At 37.8% G+C, this 20750-nt stretch overlaps 1 protein-coding gene across 1 annotated transcript in view; it reads left to right on the plus strand.

Moving 5' to 3' along the window:
- The window catches only part of si:ch73-335l21.1 (insulin receptor substrate 1-B), a 52221-nt gene extending 38691 nt beyond the window's left edge, over positions 1 to 13530 (plus strand). Inside the window, exon 3 of the mRNA XM_017471646.3 lies at positions 11043 to 13530. Coding sequence (XP_017327135.1) covers positions 11043 to 11050 — 8 coding nt within the window. The 3' untranslated portion in view covers positions 11051 to 13530. The remainder of the gene's footprint in view (positions 1 to 11042) is intronic.
- The last annotated feature ends 7220 nt before the right edge of the window (positions 13531 to 20750 follow it).

A 20750-nucleotide genomic window follows, 5' to 3' on the forward strand; every position in this document is an offset into this window, starting at 1 on the left:
CACACCCCTACATTTATTTAAGCAGATAACACTTTTCACAAGTTGCATTGATACCATAGAGACGCTTATACTAAGAATTTGTTTGCATTAATTGGCAAAAGGAACGATTGTTTAATTGATCAATTAAGAAATTGATGGATAAATAAATAAAGCTAATACCTACACTGGCCCAGGAAGTTGCAGCTGAACAGCATTCATGAAGCAAGCATCATAATATTTATCATAACTGTTTTTCCATACTGTAGTTTATGGTTTTCTTTAAAAACCCGAGCAGCAGTAATTCATGACTATTGGGTTTCTTTGTGTGATGTACAAAGGTTCAGACTTCCTAAGTGTTCTACTATCTGGACTTTCAAGTTAATCCACTGCACTTCTGAACAGCTGAAAAATTTCCCTATGTTTTGCCTTAACCGGCGTCATCTGTTATGACTCGCTACAGTTTGGGTCAGTTTGGGTGGATAAATTATTAATAAAATATAGGAACAGAAAAATGTAGCAACATCTAAAAATGTCAATTTCTATCATTTGGTTATCAGCAAGTAAACAGTTACTAATTTGATATACATTCCTGCACCGTTGTGCTTCATCAGCTATGCAGTTTCCTTGCACATTGACCTGATATAATTTTGACGTATCTCAAGACCTCTTACTTAAGCTATTTTCACTGAAGTATTCATTTACTAGCAATATTATGCTACAACAAACAGTAAAATCCCATCTACATTGTGTTCCACAAAAGCTTCATTCAGTTTTTCATAGTTAGCACACTGCAGTTGGATTGCTTTCATTATTCTGCCAAAATCTTTATATGTTCAAGATCTGACATTTTTCACTGAAAATATTAGCATGTGACATTGTGCAGAGTAAAACGGGGCTAACAAACCCAGAGAGTCAAAACACAAAAGATTTTCTGTTAATGAATTGCTAATCTAATCTAATTGAGATTTGCTTTGCTAACTTTGTTGAATACCTTGCTAACTAGCTACTAAGCTGTCAGCCATGTAATTTACTTAGCAAGGTTTGGACTCTATGGTTTGAGTTTCCTGGGTAGGAAGCTATATTTAACTTCATATTGTATTAACAATGTATTGGCTAGCAAGCATTAACCACTTTTAGCTTGCTTTGCTAGCCAGGAAAAAGGCCAACATGCGTTCCACAAATTTAGCTCTCTTGTAATGTTGTGTTCTCTTGTAATGTTGCCATGCTATTGCTTCAAGCTGCCATGTTGGTATATTTTGTTTGTTTTATAAAAATGGTGTGTTATCGATCTTTGGGTTGGCATATGAATTTTCCACTAATTACACAGAAAAAAATACACCGGTAAATGACTAAGCAGTACTTGTAGATAACACAATATTTTGAGACATTACAGTTATAAGGGTCTACATGATTACATGGTTTTAAGATTTAAGTTTCAGATATGTAGAGCTAATTTATTTTCATACTTTTAAACAGTATTATGGTATATAATTTCACAAATACAGCATATTTAGACATTTTCTGACATGCAACAGTATTTTTATGTTAAAAAGTAGTTAAAAATTAAAGTAATAAATAAAATATTGGTGTAAATATGTGTGTAATTCAATGACCCACTTAGTAGTTTGTGGACACTATTGGTTGTTGTTTTAATTGTCCTGCACCAGCAGTTTTTATGAATGTCCTATATTTTAGCTTTTTTGTTGTTGTTAAAAACAAGCAAGGCGCTCTAAATAAAATGATTTCATTTTAGTTTTTTACTTTTCTTATTAGAAATGGCAGAGATCTGGATAACTCTGATTAAGCACTTGCAACACACACTATGCATTTGTCTCACAATACAGTCATGTGAAAAAATAAGTACACCCCATGAAAATTGTTGGCTATTTTGACATGTTTGGACAAGCGAGCATTTGATCATCTTTGAAACAGTGCCTATTAATAAAGTTGATATACTTGAACAAAACCACAAGGAAAATGAGCTTGTTCAATCATTTATTCAACGGAAATATCAACAGATGCGATATTCTTCTGTGGAAAAAGTAAGTACACCCTTGGTCTCAGAAGCTAGTATTGCCCCTTTAGCAGAAATAACTTCTTGTAGGCATTTTGCATAACTGTCCACCAGGTTTGCTGGAATGTTTCACCACTCTTCCATGCAATATTCTTTTCAGCTGCAAGATGTTTGAGGGTTTTCCTGCATGTACTGCCCGTTTCAAATCCCCCCACAACATTTCAATGGGATTCAAATCCAGGCTTTGACTAGGCCATTCCATAACCCTCCATTTCTTCTTTTTGAGACATTCCTTGGTGGATTTGCTAGTGTACTTAGGATTATTATCCTGTTGAAAGGTCCACTTTTGGTTCAGCTTCAACAGTCGGACAGATGGCCTCACAATTGTCTTCAAGCACTCCTTGATATGATGCAGAATTCATAGCCGAATCAATGTCTGCACCAAACATGTCTGCTGTCACTGTGGCCAAACATCTCTATTTTTCATTCGTCTGTCCAGAACACATTATTCCAAAAGGCCTGGTCTTTGCCTATGTGCTTATTGGCAAACTGTAGTCTTGCAAAGGCTTTTTACTGGCTCGCCTCCCATACAGGTCAAATTGGTGTAATCTCTTTCTGATTGTAGAAGCATGCACTTTGACACCAACAGTTGCAAGACTTACTAGCAGATCCTTTTAAATCCCTTGCCAGACTCATAGGCATCCACAACCTTTTTTCTGAGGGCCTTACAGGACTCTTTAGATCTTGGCATGATGACACCACACACCTCAATAACAAAGGGAACACCAGACACTAGATATGAGAGGTGTATAAATAAGACAGGTTCCACCTGCACTCTCTAAGTAGGTTCTAATCACTGTCACCCAATCTTGAATACAGATTCTAATTTTATGGATTTGAAGGTGTGATAAATGTAGGGGCATACTTTTTCCATGTGACATTTGATAGAGTGTAACACCTTTATTAATAGGCACTGTTTCAAAGAGGATCAAATGTTTGCTTGTCCAAATATGTCAAAAAAGCCAACAATTTCCATGGGGTGTACTTATTTTTTCAAATGTCTCTATAACAATTAACAGTGTCTGTGTAGCAAGTCCAGTTGTTCAAAGACCTTTGGTAGTGTAAAGGCACTGAAACCTTCTCTAATCCCAGAAAGGCTTACAGTAGATATATCATAATAATGATAGCATTTCATCATATCACCAACATCTACAAATGACTCAGTGAAGTATAACAGCCTAATAGCTATGGGTGTGTAGGGTTTTCAGCAACTGAGTGAAAAGGTTTTTCTGTAGGCGGCAACTCAAGTAGTGTACACTTGATTACCCAGCAAATGATCAGCCATACTAGGTGTGCTAGAGGGTGAAAAACACCGAACTCTGCAGATAAGTGAAAGTCTAATTGAACAAAGAGGACTAGGTAGAAAGGGAATTCAGGCCACTTGCTAGTGATCAGAGGTATGCATTTACGCATTGTACCACCTGTCTGCTTTTCCACATCATGCAGTAACCAGACCTAAACGTACTGACCTCATTTAGTGTCTTTGAAAAGTGTTGCGCTACCTTAGCATTGATCTTACACCGCTCTGGAACTGTACTATAGAGCAATGAACACCATGCTTCCAAAGGATATTCCTACAGTTGGTGTATTGATGACGGTGGTGAAGATCATGGGCTATTCATTCAGTGAGCCCTCGTAACCTGTATATATTTGCAGTGGTCTTCACTCAAAGGGAACAAGTATAATCCCCCCACAGCATTCTGCTACCTTCTCCTCTTACATGCAATTAATTTACATTTACATGTATGGCATTTGGCAGACACCCTTATCCAGAGCCAGTAGTGCACACCCAAACACACACACACACACACACACACACATACACTAACTAGAGTAAGATACCAAAAGCTAAGCATGGAAAGGAGGACAGAGAGAGCAGCAGGGATTTGATGATGTAATTCAGATTATTGGCATTTCATTATAGTCTGTGTGCATGTGCATTTGTGCGGCTGTGTGAGAGTGCATAGTGAATACTAGTGATGGCAATTCCAGCTTTTTTCAGTCAGTCAGATCATTTGGCTTGGCTCAACAATAGCAGCCGATCCTTTCAAAGTTCATGATCATTTCACCAGTGATTGTTGTTCTTTGCCTAAGTATCGTTGAAACTGTTTCTCAAAATCCTACCTTACCTTCTAATTCACAAATTAGTGTTGCTTTGCTTTGGATTTTTATATAAAATCTATTTAACTAATTGTTCAGCCAGAAAGGCACTAAAAATGTGCATTGACAAATACAGAAAACATGCCCGAATTAATGTTGTCTGCTGTGTCTGTGCTTCGTTAAAGAGATTCATTTCCATTCATCATAACTCATTCTGATCTTCCCAATGATTCTCAAAGTGACCCCCAGCGATCGGGGTTGTATTGCCTCTGTTTTGTGATTTTAAAAAAAACAAAACAAACAAAAAAAAAACTTCTGTTATAGTAATTACAACCCACCATCATAAAATCTGCTATATTTATTATTGAGTTCTCATAGGTATTAACCTGTTTGACTGGTCACTTGAATTTGGTGGATTTAATCCAAACCTCAGTAACTCAAAAACAAGATGACCTGTAATTAATGTCAAAAGTTCAGGAATAGAAAGCTGTATGGTTCCAACAAATATACAGGATAATAAGTGATGTTTCAATACTTGTATTAAGTTCATAAAATAAATTTGTACTGAGCGGCTGTGGAATTTACTTTACAGTTAAAGTAAAACCCCTGCTCTAGACTACTTGCGGTACACGTTCAACACACAGCAGTGCAGCAGGTCCTCCCTTCCACGCTGCCTAAACACACAGCTGAGATACAAACACACATCTCAACATTCACACTATCAAATAGAAAAGAAGTCTCCACCGAAGCATTTTGATTCAATTATACTGCGAGAGTAATTGCAATGGGTAGAGCTATAAGTATAAAAAGAAAAACAGCTCGAAATATTCACCAAAAAGGGTTAGCTAAAAGTCGCTTACAAATGACCGATCACTAGTGTGTACACAGCTCAAATCCAAAAAGCCCTTATTCAGCATTTCTTTATCATGTAGTTGACCAATGGTGGCTAATCTTTGGGCTCAGATCTTGCAAAATATCACAAGTACCGTTAAGCAACAGTGCTCTTTTCTTCCCAAATCGAACGAGCGCCCAGCAGTACACATCTGCTGACTTCAGCACTATGACACACACTGAATGACACAAAGCGTCCTGGAGCTACAGCAGTGTCACAGCACTGAGGCTTTATGTTGACGAGCTGTGCAACTGCTCTCATACACTGCTGCTGCCTCTACTGCACTGTCCATATAAAATAATGCATATTGTTGCCAATGCATTTCTATGATGAAGTGATTTTCTTATGAGTTTATTATTTTTTTATTTAAATAACCGGTTTAGAGCATCTACAGCTGTAGTAGTAATAGCTACAGTGACTGGACATAAATATACATTGATACCACAGCCATGTAAGCAGAATTGAGATATTGACTATGAAAAAGAATTGCTTTATGCACTATATTATACATCAGAACAGAAGTCTTGCTGCTATAATGTTAGGAACAGATGAAAAATATGTTTTTGAAAAATACAGTTTAAATGAATTCAAAGTATAGTATCATTTCCTTGTGTAAATAACCATCTCATTTCAATACTATAGAAACGCGCTTAAATGCTAGACATGTTATCCACAGGAAGCTGGTACTTTTTTTCTTGCTGTAGTAGAGCAACAGGCTACAGCTACAGGAAGAGCAAGTCAAAACCAAGTGCAAAATATCACAGATTGATTTCCAGTGGCTCAAGGGGCTTTTTATCCCAATCAGTTTAGCAGACGGTGAGTCTAGCACAGAGAGATCTCAGTGAAGTGTGCTCATTAGACCATGCCCTGAGAGTTATTGTTTGAGCTGGATTTTATCATATAGGTTTTCTTCTTGTATGTCTTGTTTGTTTCATTGGAACTTGGCTAAATGTTTAAACTCTCATCCATACAAACCTTTTAATGGTTTAAACTCGATGCATGTTTTTAATCCCACTCTAGCCCACATCTTAAGGAATTCTCCCACACAATGTCCAATTCCACCAAGTTTATCCATTTTCCATAGCGCTTATCCTACACAGGGTCACAGGGAGCCTGGAGCCTATCCTGGGTACATGGTGGGGGACACCATGGATGGGATGCCAACCCATCGCAGGGCACAATTGCATACACACTACAGGCAATTTATAGATGCCAATCAGCCTACAGCATATGTCTTTGTACTGGGGGAGGAATCCGGAGTGCCCAGAGGAAATTCTTGAAGCATGGGGGGAGAGCCCCACGCACACACAGTGGGGGGTGGGAATCAAACCCCCAATCCCGGAGGTGTGAGGCAAGTGTGCTAACCGTTAAGCCAATGTGCCCCCTCCACCCAGTCTATTGTTTTTGTTTTTACCTGCCCAAAAATATTTTTCATGAATTTAGTTGGATCTATTTCCATTCTATTTTTATTACAAATATATCATTTAAAGTTGTTTGCCCTCTTCTGCAAACATAAGCTGACAGACACCCATGATTGCCTAGTGTCACTGTGATTGGCAGGGGAGTGAGTGTTTACCATCTCTCCCATCCAGAGAGGAGCTTTCTTGGAATCCTGGCCACAGATGACTGAGGCAAAAAAAAGTCTTTGCCTTACTGTCTGGAGATCGCAAGTTTGAATTGCAATCATTATTGCATTATTGCATGTCATTACTTTTTTTTGCTGGGCCCGATACACACTTCTAGCTTGCTCTATGTTTTCTGGGATTTTAAATATATCTTTTATCTATGTATCATTGATCATGTATGGAGCGATGTGTGCATGTATGTATGAGTGTATGTGTTAAGGGTTAGCTAGATAGACTTCTTAACCACTTCCCTTTACTCTGGTTGGCTCTTTCTTCACCATTTACTTGACCCCAAACTAGGACAATATTACTGAGCATTCAGACACACACACACACACACACACACACACACACACACACACACAGACTACATTTCATCAGACTACATATCAATGTAGAAAGCATATGTATGTTTGTCAGGCTGTTCAAACTTGATCCTGTCTTTTTGTGTCAGTGTAGCTTCTGCTATGAAAAAAAAAGGATGAATACCTGTGTAAGCATGCATACACAGTGTCTCTCACATATGCCAGAATAAACACAAAAAGACATACATCATATATTGACAGCCTCTGAGGGAAAGGGAGTGTCAAGAGCAGCAAAGCTTATCTTACACACATATTTATATACAGTTGCAATCAAATGTTTCAACCCCCATTGCAAATCAGCTTTATTGTCAAAATGTATGCAAATTGAATCAATTTGAGACTGGAGAAGTCATTATAAGTTGCATTTGCAGTTGAATTTGGAGAAACCACTTGAAGCATATGTTGTGTTGAACTATTTCAATTGCTTTTATTTGATTTGTTCATTGCAAACAGCTGAATGTCTGTCAATTTTGACAATAAACCTGATTTGCAGTGGGGGTTGGATGATTATGATTGCACCTGTACAGGGTCGTGGGGGAGCCTGGAGCCTATCCCAGGGAACTTGGGGCACAATCACACACACATTCACACACTAACGATAATTTTGAAATGCCAATCAGCCTACAGTGCATGTCTTTGGACTGGGGGAGGAAACCGGAGTATCCGTAGGAGAACAGACTCAGTGTACACAGGTCGGAGGCGAGATTCGAACTCCCAAGAGGTGTGAGGCAGACGTGCTAACCACTAAGCCACCGCTTATCCTTCAGGGTCGCGAGGAACCTGGAGCCTGTCTCAGGGAGCATCGGGCAGAAGGCCACAACCTGGACAGGATGCCAGTCCATCGCAGGGCATAACCAGATATTGTGTGTGTGTATACATATCTAGTAAAATGTCCCAGAGCAGACAGACACACACAGCACATACACACAGTTTCAGAAATAGCAAGAGGAAGGATTTAACCACTGTACAGACAGAAAGAGAGGTGGCTTCAGAGGCACTGTTATATTGATCAGTGCTCAGCTGGAGAAACACATAAGGAAATGAGAGAGATTTCTCATTTCTCACAGCTCTTAAGAAAGGAATCCATCCTCCTGTCAAATATAAACAATACAAACACTGCTGCTACTCTGTGGATGTGGATGTGGAATCTTCAACTGTCCAGTTTCAGAGAGCCTTTGCCCGCTGTAGCCTCAGATTCCTGTTCTTGGCTGACGAAGGTGGAACCTGATCTGGTCTTCTGCTGTTGTAGCTCATCCACCTCCAGGAACGACATGTTGCGTATTCTGAAATACGTTTCTGCTTACCAGTCTTATTTATCTACTCTTATTTGAGTTATCATAGACGCCCTGTTAGCTAACAAATATAAGACACATTTAAGGCCCGTTTCAGCCCATTTATAGACATTTGACTGTTTTCAGGTTTGAAATTTTATTACTATATTAGCAGAAAATGTAGCTTCTTTCTGTAATTATTTAATAATACAAAATTTAATGAGATATATTGGATGCAATTGGCTGTATTCAAGGTATTTTCACTTGAAGTGCGTACGTGTTGCAGTACATATGTGTGTGCCAGTTTCCTCTGTCTTCTTGTGATTGTGAGAGTCACTAAGTTGTTGTGTTTTGGATAGCACAGCTTGTTCTGGTCCGACTAAATATAGCATCGCAAGAGAAGGAACAGAGGTGGGGCTGGGAAGAGGGGGCTTTTTAACATGTAGACCAGAGGACAAGGCAGAACAGAACATCAGATAGGCTTTTGCCCTCTTGGTGGTCAGGGATATTGGTAGTTGTTCACCAATTAGTGCTGTGGTGTACGTCAGTCATTTGAGTAAGCATGTTGCCAATAACCTACTTCCATACTGTGTGCAAAAACTGCTGTTTCCCCAGTTCATGGCTCCATTTGTGGTGTCAGTATGAACACAGAGGAACTTACAGATGCAGGCTCTTGCTGCTTTATTTTTTTAGAAAATGTCCTGCAGCTCTCAGTGTGTGAGTTTGACCTGATGCTGAAGGTCTAGGTTGAGGTTCACAGAAGCTCAGTGAGGAAAGTTGTTTATTGATTTTTTGATTTAAGGGAAGTAGAGGCAGGTATTGGGGCAAGGTGACTTAGTGGTTAGCACATTTGCCTTGCGCAAATCCAGGGTGGAGGGTTCGATTCCCACGGTTGGGGGTTTGAGTCCTACCTCCGCCCTGTTTGCACAGAGTTTGCGTGTTCTCTCCGTTCCTCTGGATATTCTGGTTTCCTTCCCAGTCCAAAGACATGTGTTGTAGGCTGATTGGCATTTCCAAATTGTCCGTAGTGTGTGAATGGTGTGTGATTGTGTCCTGCAAGGGGTTGGCACCTTGTCCCGCCTTGTGCCCCGAATCCCCTGTGATAGGCTCCCAGCCTCCCTGCAACCCTGTGTTGGATAAGTGGTATGGAACATGGGTGGATGGAGACAGGTATTGACATGTCTCTGTCAATGGTTATCTGCTAACTATTATGCTATATGCATGTGATCATGTAAGGCAGTGTTAATGTTCACTCAGGAAGTTGACACCACTTTCTATTTTGATGGGCTTGTCTAGTGTGCTTGTTGTTACTTAACTAAGTGTCCTTAAACAATCTGAAAAAAACAAACTGAAAATACATTTTAGAAATGTCTTAAATTCTAATTTTCATGTCTGAGATTTTAGGCCATTTGGGCTCTTTTTTTCTCTAATGTTATTGAATCTTGATAAACGTGAGACAGGGCTGATGGTTAAACTGATAGCTACGTGCTATTGAGCTAGCATACACAAAGACATGCTGATGTATAGAAATGCAACTGTTTTACTGGAAAGCAGTAAATACTGTCACTGGTTTAGTGGTATTCCCACCCAACAACTCCAAAACTAACTGAATACTGTGTTGTAAAACTTGTAACTCTGTATGTTTTCTTAGTGGAGTTGATGAAGAATGCTGTTATAATATGTATTGGTATTGTGCCATTGCAAATTAAGCATTTTGTACTGAAGTAATGAATTTAGCTCCAGGATGTGTGCATACACCTTGGATGTCATTGTTGCTGTTTTGCATTAGTAACCAACTAGTGAAATTGGTCTGAGCCTATTGCTTATGCTTCTTTTCTCAGATCATATTTAAGATAAACATCATTATCAATGCATTCATATTACAAACAGAGGGACATTTCCAACCTTATTTCGATATCACATAATGTTCTACACAAATTAGCCGACTGTGTTCCCTGCCGTCTGGGTTTGTTTGTCCGTTTTAAAATCACTCACACACAGTAATCAGAGAAAGTGACAGGATATTAGTCACTGGAAAAAATGGAGCAGTGGAGTGATAAAGCCCACGCTGTTCTTTGTTTATCGAGGTCTGATTGTCATGGATTTGGGTTCGACCATGTTTTCAGTCATTGTCGATTTTTAATATTCCTAAGATGACGTCTGTGTGCTTCTTGTCCAAGATCACATGCACTCACAGACATATAAACATGGTCACGTTTTTTCTGCTCGCCTTCAGGTATATGTGTCTTCAAATGTAATATTCCTCGTATTGCTGCCACTGGAACAGAACGCAAACATAAACTCCTGCTTACAAGATTAATGTGCGTCATCTTGGCTATTTGCTGTTAGCTTAATGTATACTTGAACCTCTTTTGTTGAGGTTAAAGAAGCTACTAGAAAATGTTGATGCATTCTATTGATTTTTATAATACAGTTCTGCTCTTATTAAAGCTAATTATGTTGTGTATGGGAAAGCATGGCTCTTGTGCGTGACACAAAATCTTTACTTTTGCTGATGTTTAACAAGACCAACTGGTCATATTGCATTTTAGAAGTATAATCTTATTTCATTTGGTTATTAATTGCTTGCAAGTGAATCTCAATGAAAGATGCTTTGAATTAAAGAGAAATTCAGAAAAGAAAAATTGTTAAAAACGTAATTAATATAAAACTTCAGAACTTAGCGTTCTTCTTTCTGGTGCTAAATCTAACCAAAACCTTTCTTCTCTTTTTCAGAATGTTGAAGTATTGTCCTGGTCCTCTGGAATACTGAGGAATGAAGTCCCAGAGTTTTCCTGCTCACACTGTGTGTGACAATTTGACTCTTGGAAAATGAACAGGCAGAGAGATGTGTGTGTGTGTGTGCATGTGCGTGTGTGTGCGTGTGCGCCTGTGCACAAGGTCCAGCCGCCTCTTTGGCACTTTGGAAAAAGACTGATAAACAGAGATTTCATCTCTGTTTTTAGTTTGACTTATTGCAGCAATCAGTACGAGTGAGTGCCAAAAGAACTCTCCTTGCTGCCCAGATTGGTTTTGTAACAAATAAAAACCGCAACCAATCAGAAGACAGAATGAAAAACGCCTGCCGAGCGAGAGCCAATGAGGTCCGGCAATCGAGCGTGTGAACAGTTTGGCAAAAGGATTCAGTCAAACAACGGAACTTGAGGATCACGATTCTTGAATTATGAAGAAAAAAAAAGTGCCTATTGTTTTGATTGTGGTTATTTGAAAGAAGACTTTCAGATGGATTTTGACTGAAGAACTGCTGGGAAGGCAAAATCACCAAGAAAAAGATGTGATACTACAGTGTGAATAGTTCAGATGATGGTGATGCTGTATTAGTCTTTGCTGTGATGTTTATTTCATTAGTATAGCAGCTTTACCATAAGCTTCAGTACTCAGTCTCACTACTGACTGTCTCTGTCGATTCCTTCTCACAACACTGTCTATATATTTCACCTCTCACTGTTTTCCTGATTCTTCTCTCTTTTTGCTTCGTTCGTTGACATTGTTTCATTTTTTCTGTGTCTCTTTTTAACTCTTGTCTTCTTTTTATGTGATTTAAATGTCCCAACTATGCAGTAGTACTTTAGTGCCTATCTGTAGCTCTGCACCTCTCCTGCGTTCTCGCTCAGCCCGTGCTCCTACGGTAGCATGTAACCCAGTGCGCTATTTTTATCTGTACTTTTTAGGTGGGGTGTTTCTCCGTGATGGTGCCTGCTGTTACTTACCTCATGCAAACATGCTAGCTGATCCAGTCCATGGTGGACTGTACAAATTATGTTTCAAATAGGAATGTGAAAGACATTATCCATTTCAAGAGTTCTGTCGATGATTGCCCTTTTTCACTGATTTTTCACAGACCTTTGCTGGTTTTCTTACAATGGTTTAAAATAAGGCTGAGCGACATGACATCAGTGTTAAAGGGAACATCTATGTGTAGCATGAAACACCAGTCTACATTGGTTGATATGATCAAAGGTAAACAGTGCCAAAGTTATAATATAAGGAACTCTTATAGCTTATAGTTCTATAATGTCATGGTTAATTTTGGAATGCTTTTCTATTTTCGTTTTCTGGCATTATTATCACTTTAATTCCGCTTTTAATGATGGTTAAAGATCATTAAAATGGCTAAAGATCATTTTCAGTTTCAGTATATTTATGCATAGGGAGAAGGCTGTTGGTGCACAATGGCCTGCCTCTAAAAAGACTTTTTATAGGTGTAGCTGGAATCTGATCCTGAACATCAAAAGCAAAATATGCCTAATAAAAGCATGCCGATGTGCAGACTTAATACAAAGAAGTACGTTGTTTTCTAAAAATTTATACCAGTAGATTTCCATATTCCTGCCTATTCGTTGAGATGTCTTACAGAGACAAAATGTGAATGCCAAAATGTTAGAGATGTCCTGAACTGATAGTGAGTATCCGTTCCCTTCTTGTAGCCAGGGACCCCTTTAACTGTAAAAATAAATTTCACGGACTGTCTCAGCATCAATTTATTTTTATGAACATAATCCAACTATTCAAATATAAGACAAATTTAAATGTGTACAGCAATATTCTGCCTGTTATTTGCAGCCCTAGAGCTTTTTTTTTATTTTATTTTTGAATGTTCCAACAAACGTTCCACAGAACACATTAGGTCCAAGTTGACTTTATTTATAGGGTGACATATTTTTGAGTTATTAAGGTTTGGATTAAAGTCATTTTATTCAGTTCACCAGTCAAATAGACTAATACCATAAGAACTCAATAATAAATATAATAACTGATAATGATGGATTGTGTTTTCCACCACTGAATTAAGAATTAAAAAACAAACCCCCGGCTATGCTTCCCAGGTCACATTTTGAGAACCACCGATTTAAGACATGCTGTTATGATGCCTCTGATGTTTCTCATAACTGAGAACAGAGAGGCCCAGTTATTAAACCGGTAGCAATATCAGATGAGTATGAAATAATTGACCTAATCTGACAGATCTTATAATCGGTATTTGATAGCAAATTGAAAAAGTGTGATTGGGACATACAGAAAAATTGTTAAACTGAAGTCTTTCAGTGAGGCCAGGTATGGGACAACAAACATCCTCTCTCTATCTATCTCTCTGATTTCGAAGCAAAATCATAAGAGGATATACATTATTGTATATTTTGAGTGACACGGTTGATGGTTTTGCTGTATCATAGTGTAAAATATATTTTGTATTTCTGGAGCATTCCCATGTTTTTTTTCCTCTTTGCTGCTGGTTCTACTAGTTTTTTGGGGTTGGGGGTTAGATTTTACCACCAGGGTTAATGTTGATATTAAGCGCTAGAATTTTGTTTCCTGTGAATTTGAGGCACTCTTGTCTCATGTCATATTGCAGTGTGAGCTGCCCATTTGTGTTACTTGTGTGTTCTTGATTCTTTGTTCAAGAAATTATAAAAAAAAAAAAAAAAAAAAAAGTATATAGTGCTCATAGTGGAGATTTATTATGGTCCACACACTGCCATTTTGAAACCAGTGCTATTAAAAGAGGTGTACACTTAACACACTTGGAAACAGACACATTTAAACAGTCATTTTAAAGATGTCAATAATAATAATTGTTGTTTTCTACAACAAATGCATTAATTGGAGTTGGGTTTAGAGCTGGTCAATATGATGATTTCATATCGATATTATAATTTTTATGTTATGCCATTTTTAGAGTTTTTACCATAGTGCCGTTTAATTATTGAATGTGATTGGTCAGAAGGTATTGCATACTTTTTTTATATATATAACAGCAGCTCAGAGAATAGTTACGGCTGCAAGGCAAATCACAGGTTACCGATTTTTATAGTAACAGCTATTGTGCCTTCCACTAATATTGGCACCCTTGGTAAATATGAACAAAGTAGGCTCTGAAAAATTGTTTAACCTTTTGATATTTTGTTAAAACAAAGTCACAAAAATACTCTGCACTCATTGATGTCAAACAATTGCAAACACAACACAGGTTTATCCAAAAAAAAAAATGTGTTCCACAATTATTGGTACTCCTATGAATTCATATGAGAAAAATATATTTGAAGTATATTCCCATTTATATTTTACATTTTTTAGTACACCTGGGTGACTAGGAAAAGGAAATTCTTCAACCATGACTTCCTGTTTCACAGGGGTATAAATATGAGGTAACACATAGGCCACTCATAGTCATTAATACTTATTCATTCATAACAATGGGTAAGACCAAGGAATATAGTGTGAATATGATGTGTGACAAAAGGTTGTTGAGCTTCACAAAATGGGAAATGTCTATAAGAAAATAGCACAAACATTGAAAATGCCCATTTCCACCATCAGGGCAATAATTAAGAAGTTCCAGTCAACTGGAAATGTTATGAATCAACCTGGAATTGGATGTGTGTCTATATTGTCTCAACGCACTGTGAAGAGGATGGTTCGAGTGGCCAAAAATCTCCAAGGATCACAGCTGGAGAATTGCAAAAGTTAGTTGCGTCTTGGGGTCAGAAAATCTCCAAAACCACAATCCGAAGTCACCTACATCACCACAAGTGGACACTACTGGAACTTCAAATGGGATCAGGTTCTATGGTCAGATGAAACCAAAATAGTGCTTTTTGACAATAAACACCAGAGGTGGTTTTGGTGCACACAGAGAGGTAGCCTATGAATATATGAAAAGATTAAACAATAAAGACAATTTTTCACAGCCTTCTTGCTCATATTTACGAAGGTTGCCAATATTAGTGGAGGGCACTGTAATTCACAGACACTTGCATGGTAGATGCTCCACATAATCTAAGATTAATAATAAACACTCTAAAGCAGTGGTCACCAACCCTCTTCTTTTGAGATCTACCTTCCTGCATGTTTAATCTCCATCCAAAATCTAACGCAACTGTTTTAGTTGATCAAGAACTTCTTAAGGTAATGATTAAAGTGAGCACCATTATGGTTGGTGCTAAAGTCTTCAGAAAGGTAGGTCTCCAGGAACCGAGTTGGTAACCGCTCCTATAAAACATGTTATTATTTAAGAAAGAAGGATGTATACTTGTGGATTTCATGAATCTTTTTAACTTCAGGAAAAAGTGAGGGAACGACTTGCTTCTAGTTGCTATTACAGAACACCTGTCCACAAAGACACTCCACAACATTGCATGTATCTATAAATTGATCAAAAGTTCTTTATTAAATAAAAAGTTGTACTGCAGAGGTATAAGAGGAATAAAATACTTTGGGGAATGCTTTGCATTAATCCACATCACACCACTAAAATATTTTTATTCAAATACTTTTTTTTATTCATAATTTTTTTTTAAAAACTGACCATCTCCACAGTTATTCGTAGTAACAAGAACTCGACTTGGTGAGTGTTAAAATGTTTGTAAGCTTTTCAATTGCTTATTTTTTTCTATTGTTAGAGAAAATAAAGGTACTCTATTTGTATAGACATAGCAGAAACTGCCGTTTGTCATAGATCTTTGTAAATACAGCGTGAGTAGTATGCCAGTAGCTAAATATTATCATTCACTTACCATATCACCCACCACTCTTTGGGATGGAACTGAACTGAAATTAACAAGTAAAAACTTTGACAACCACATTTATAGAAACAGCAACAGAGGACTGTCAGTGCATGTAGTAGATTATAGTAAAGTATTGTACAGTGCATATCAATTTTATATTGCACATCTCCTGTTTGCTGTATGCTTTTTTTTTAAGCATTGGAAAATATAACCTAAGCTGTTAGCGTTTTAATGAAAAGATTTTGTGGGATTCTACTTTAAAATGTTTATCATATATCACAATTTCTCTCACTCTGTGATTGTCCTTTACCTATCTCATTTTCTCTTTGTATAAATATGATGAGAAATGCATCTACAGCCATATAAACCCAAAGCATTCGTTATGTGCTCGGTTTGTGTGTGTGTGTGTGTGTGTGTGTGTGTGTGAGAGAGAGAGAGAGAGAGAGAGAGAGCAGAGTGTGCTAGATGGCATTCTTCGACAGAGATAAATCCGTATTATGTCCACGATTGTAACAGTATCTCAGGTGACCTGCACACTGAATGACATGCAGTTGTCATGCAGTTGTCACCTGGACCTGTATTTACACTGATCGCCTTCTTCCTAACCCTGTGTTTCCAAAGCAGTGCATGTTTTCTCTCTGAGAGTGTAAGGTCTAGAAAACACTGTTAGGTCTAACTTCCCACCAGCAGAGTAAATAGCTTTTGGGAAAATTAGAAGAACATGTATATAAAAACCACCAATTTCAAGTCAACCATTCATTTCACAAAAACAGCACCTTGTATCACAACACACAACATTACAGCAGCAGCAAACGGAGAATAAAACCAGCTGACCCAGGTCTATTTTTACTCAGCCACCTAGGAGGACAGAAGGATGGATCTGAAGGGATTCTGTCTGACCTGATTAAACATACCAGCATCTCTCGTTCCGGTTTCTCCACTTCAAGGTGCCTTACAGATCCTGAGGCTTCTGGATAGTACACAGTTCACTCTGTCTCAGTCTAGAAGGAAGCTATTTTTGCAAGCTCATGTAGGACCAGCACCTTTTATTGTGAACAATAATAGTCTCACATCCAGTGAACATGAAAGAACTCGAAGGGAACGTTTTTGTACAATATAAGGATTAACAGCTAATAATGTTTTCAAATGTTTCCTGACTCACAGTGTATGTAGGCAGAACAGCAAACATCACAATGAATACTCAAAGGGAATACACCAGAGTGTAGTCCTGTAGGTAATCAATTACACAATTAAAATAAAATCCTTCAAATGATTTGCTCATGTTATCAAGTAGAAGTTGCTCAAGTATAGAAGTACACACATGTAAGTATAAAAGTCAAAGTATATGAAAATATCTCACCTCACTCACCACTGACAATTAGTGTACATTCTACCTGATAAAACCAAGGAACACTGAGAAAAATTAACTTAATATTAATCAGCAGCTCAAATGTTACTTAATAATAGCTCTGATGATACAAACTAGCGTGCGTGCTAATAGTGAGCTGATACAAACTGGCTAGATATACAAAACATAACTATTAAATATTTGTGGCAATAGATATTAGCTCACTTAGAGCTTCAAAAAAGACAAATATATAGAAATGTTTCTAGGTTTGTAGTACAGTTTTTGAAAATCAGTAGCTTTTTTCTGCCTCAGTACCTTCCTGTGACACTGTGCCTGCATACATTTGCACATACAGCCAATTGTGCAAGGACTTCAGAAACTGAAAGAAATAATAGTTAAAACAGCTATTAGAGCTTCGATCTGCTGAAAGCGCTCTGATATAAAATGTCATTTTCTGACTTCAAAATATATGTAGATGAAAATTTAAATGATAGATTAACCATTTATTTGAAATTGTTGTGAGTATAAAGTATAGTATTGTTTATCATGAAAGATAGTGAGTAAAAGTCAAAAGCATGAAGAAAAGACATGAGCCCATACCATCCATCCATCCATCTTCTATACCGCTTATTCTACAGGGTGACAGGGAACCTGGAGCCTATCCCAGGGGGCATGTGGCACAAGGGGGGGGACAGTCTGGATGGGGTGCCAATCCAACACAGGGCACACTCACACACACACATTCACACTACAGACACTTTGGCCATACCAGTCAGCCTACCATGCATGCGGGGGAGGAAACCGGAATACCAGGAGGAAACCCCCACAGCACATGCAAACACTGGACACACAGGACCGTGGCGAGACTCAAACCCCCAACCCTGGAGGTGTAAAGCGAACATGCCAATCCCTAAGCCACCATGCACCCAACCATACAATAAAGTTATTATAAAGTTAGTGTAAATTTAAAAGATGCGTTATAAAAGTAATTAGTGTTCATATGTTTTTTAACAAATAAATGAATATTATTCTTCTGTTTCTATCTCTAGCCATTACTTTTCTACTTTTCAGTAGTTTCTATATGAATATTATGCAGTATTCCAAACAACAAACACATAACTGGTTACACAAGCGTCCAGTTTTCATCTGGAAACAGTAAACCTATTTTATTTTATTCTTGGGAGTTAGAGTCTGTTTGGAACAAAACAATAAAAAAAAAAAAAAAAAAAAAACACACTTTGCGTATTGATTCCAGTGCTTACAAAATCAATTTGTTCCATCCTTAGTTCTTAGCTGTCTATACACCCTTACAATAGTTTCTGCTGTTTATCTTATTCACTGACATAAAGGGCAGGGTGGCAAGGTGAAAAACCGATGCAGGCCTCAAACATGCTGCAGATGTACAATTACCATTAACGTTCATTTTTAAAGTTTAGTGCTGTTGTTATCCATCATTTTTTTTAAAAAAATGATAGCCATCATTTCCAGTCACACAACAGCAGACTCTTAGGACTAGCTGTACTTCAGGAAATCTTCCTGCTTTATTGCTTCCGTATTGGCTTAGGCAGACAGGAAGGTTACTGTGCATTTGCCTGCCTGTGTATGTGCGTGAGCTGGAAAGAACCCAGAACATAGATGTATTGTGGGCGAAATAAGTATTGAACATATCAACATTTTTTTCAGTAAATATATTTCCAATGACGCTATTCACATGAAATTTTCACCAGACATCAGTATTAACTCAAGAAATCCGCAAATATAAAGAATTCACAACATTAAAATCCATAAATTATGTGTAATAAACAGGAATGACACAGAGAAAAAAAGTATTGATGCGCTCAATACTTCTTCATGCCACTGTATCTGTATTTAAGAGAAGTCTAATTCAGCTTCATTATATATATATATATATATATATATATATATATATATATATATATATATATATATATATATATATATATATATAAAATAAAGCTGAGTATATATATTGCTAACTTGGTGGCTTGCTTTTTCTACAGAGACTTTGTGTCTCTTTCTACCAAATTCTACCTACTTTTCAATTTTACACAAACCATAAAGTAGATTGAGCAGACACTGGCCAATAAAGAATAGCAGCCACAGTGTGCTGGATGATTTAACCATAATCTTGTTCTAATGCATTTCAACACCTAGTCTTTAGTGCACTTAGCTAATTTCCCCGTCTTTACAGAAGGAGATGCATAGAAAGGTTTTTATATTATGCGGGTTCCCTGCTGAAAAATCCAGCTTTGTCTGATTGCCAACTAGCTGCCAAAGCACAGGCCAAGCTGGACAGACTAATAGACCATGTTTGCCAGGTGGTAAGTTTCCACCTTTCCTTATTGCTTGACAATATTACTCAGTAAAATAACAAAAAACAATATATAGCTAATTTGGCTGGACTTTTCTTTTCAGCAATGTGAAGGATGGTAAATTAGCTTTTAAAGGGTCACACAGAAAATGAATGTGGATAGAGTCATTTCAGGTTTTGCGGGTAGGGCTGGTTGGAGAGAGAGAGAGAGAGAGAGAGAGATACATACGTACATGGTGGTGGGAGGGGGGTAAACGTAGCTTGCAGCTTTGAGGCCTCGAGGAGGTTTTTTTTTTTTTTTTCCTAGAGCTGCCTGAGAACCCACAGGCACATGGTGCAGAATGGGGTGTGTGTCTCTGTGTGTGTGTGAAAGAATGAGAGAGCACGAGAATACGAACGAATAGAAGGAGGGGTGGGAAAACGACAGCATAGACATGTTCTTACACACATTTAAGGAAAATTCGCCACGAGCCACATTTCAATCACCAAAGGCATGTTTTCGCGTCAGATTGCACAAAGTCGCACCATTCAGACTTTTTCAAAATGTTACGTCACCATTCTCTAACTCTGCAGATCCATGCGCTTTTCATGAGAGGACCCAAAACTTAAGTAGATGGAATGTTCCACTTTCCAGGCATTTATGGGGGAGGGGCAGTAATCCAGTGTACAATGTATGTAGTCATGATTGACAGAAACACCCCCAAACACATTTTCCCCTTCTCCTCGGCCTCACGCTGGGCCACAGGAACAGTTGAGGACTGGGTGTAGAAAAGGGGATTTCTGGAGAGGCTCTCCCTTTGGAAGAGAAGAGTATATAAGGGTCACACAGGCGAATAGGAGAGGGGCAGCTTTCATTCAAGTCTGACGGATAGTCTTTTTTACTTCTATTAATGATAAACACACTTTGTTGTTTGATCAACTGAAATATTTTTCGATTGGTTCATGAGCTTGTAAAAACGTTGTTGGCATTTTATTAGCAATATATTATGTATATTATTTACATGCAAATTACTTGTTCATTGATGAGTGAACTGTAAATATATATATATATATATATATATATATATATATATATATATATATATATATATATATATACACACACACACACACACACACATTTCCAAACACTGAATATTACGCAGGTCTTAATTCGTTCATTTTGATTTGTTAATATATGTGTGCATTTTTTATACGGTAGGCTACTGACGAAAAACAAAAATGAACCCAAAGACCTC

The sequence above is a fragment of the Ictalurus punctatus genome, chromosome 7, assembly GCF_001660625.3.
Source record: "Ictalurus punctatus breed USDA103 chromosome 7, Coco_2.0, whole genome shotgun sequence".
In the NCBI taxonomy this organism is placed as follows: domain Eukaryota; kingdom Metazoa; phylum Chordata; class Actinopteri; order Siluriformes; family Ictaluridae; genus Ictalurus; species Ictalurus punctatus.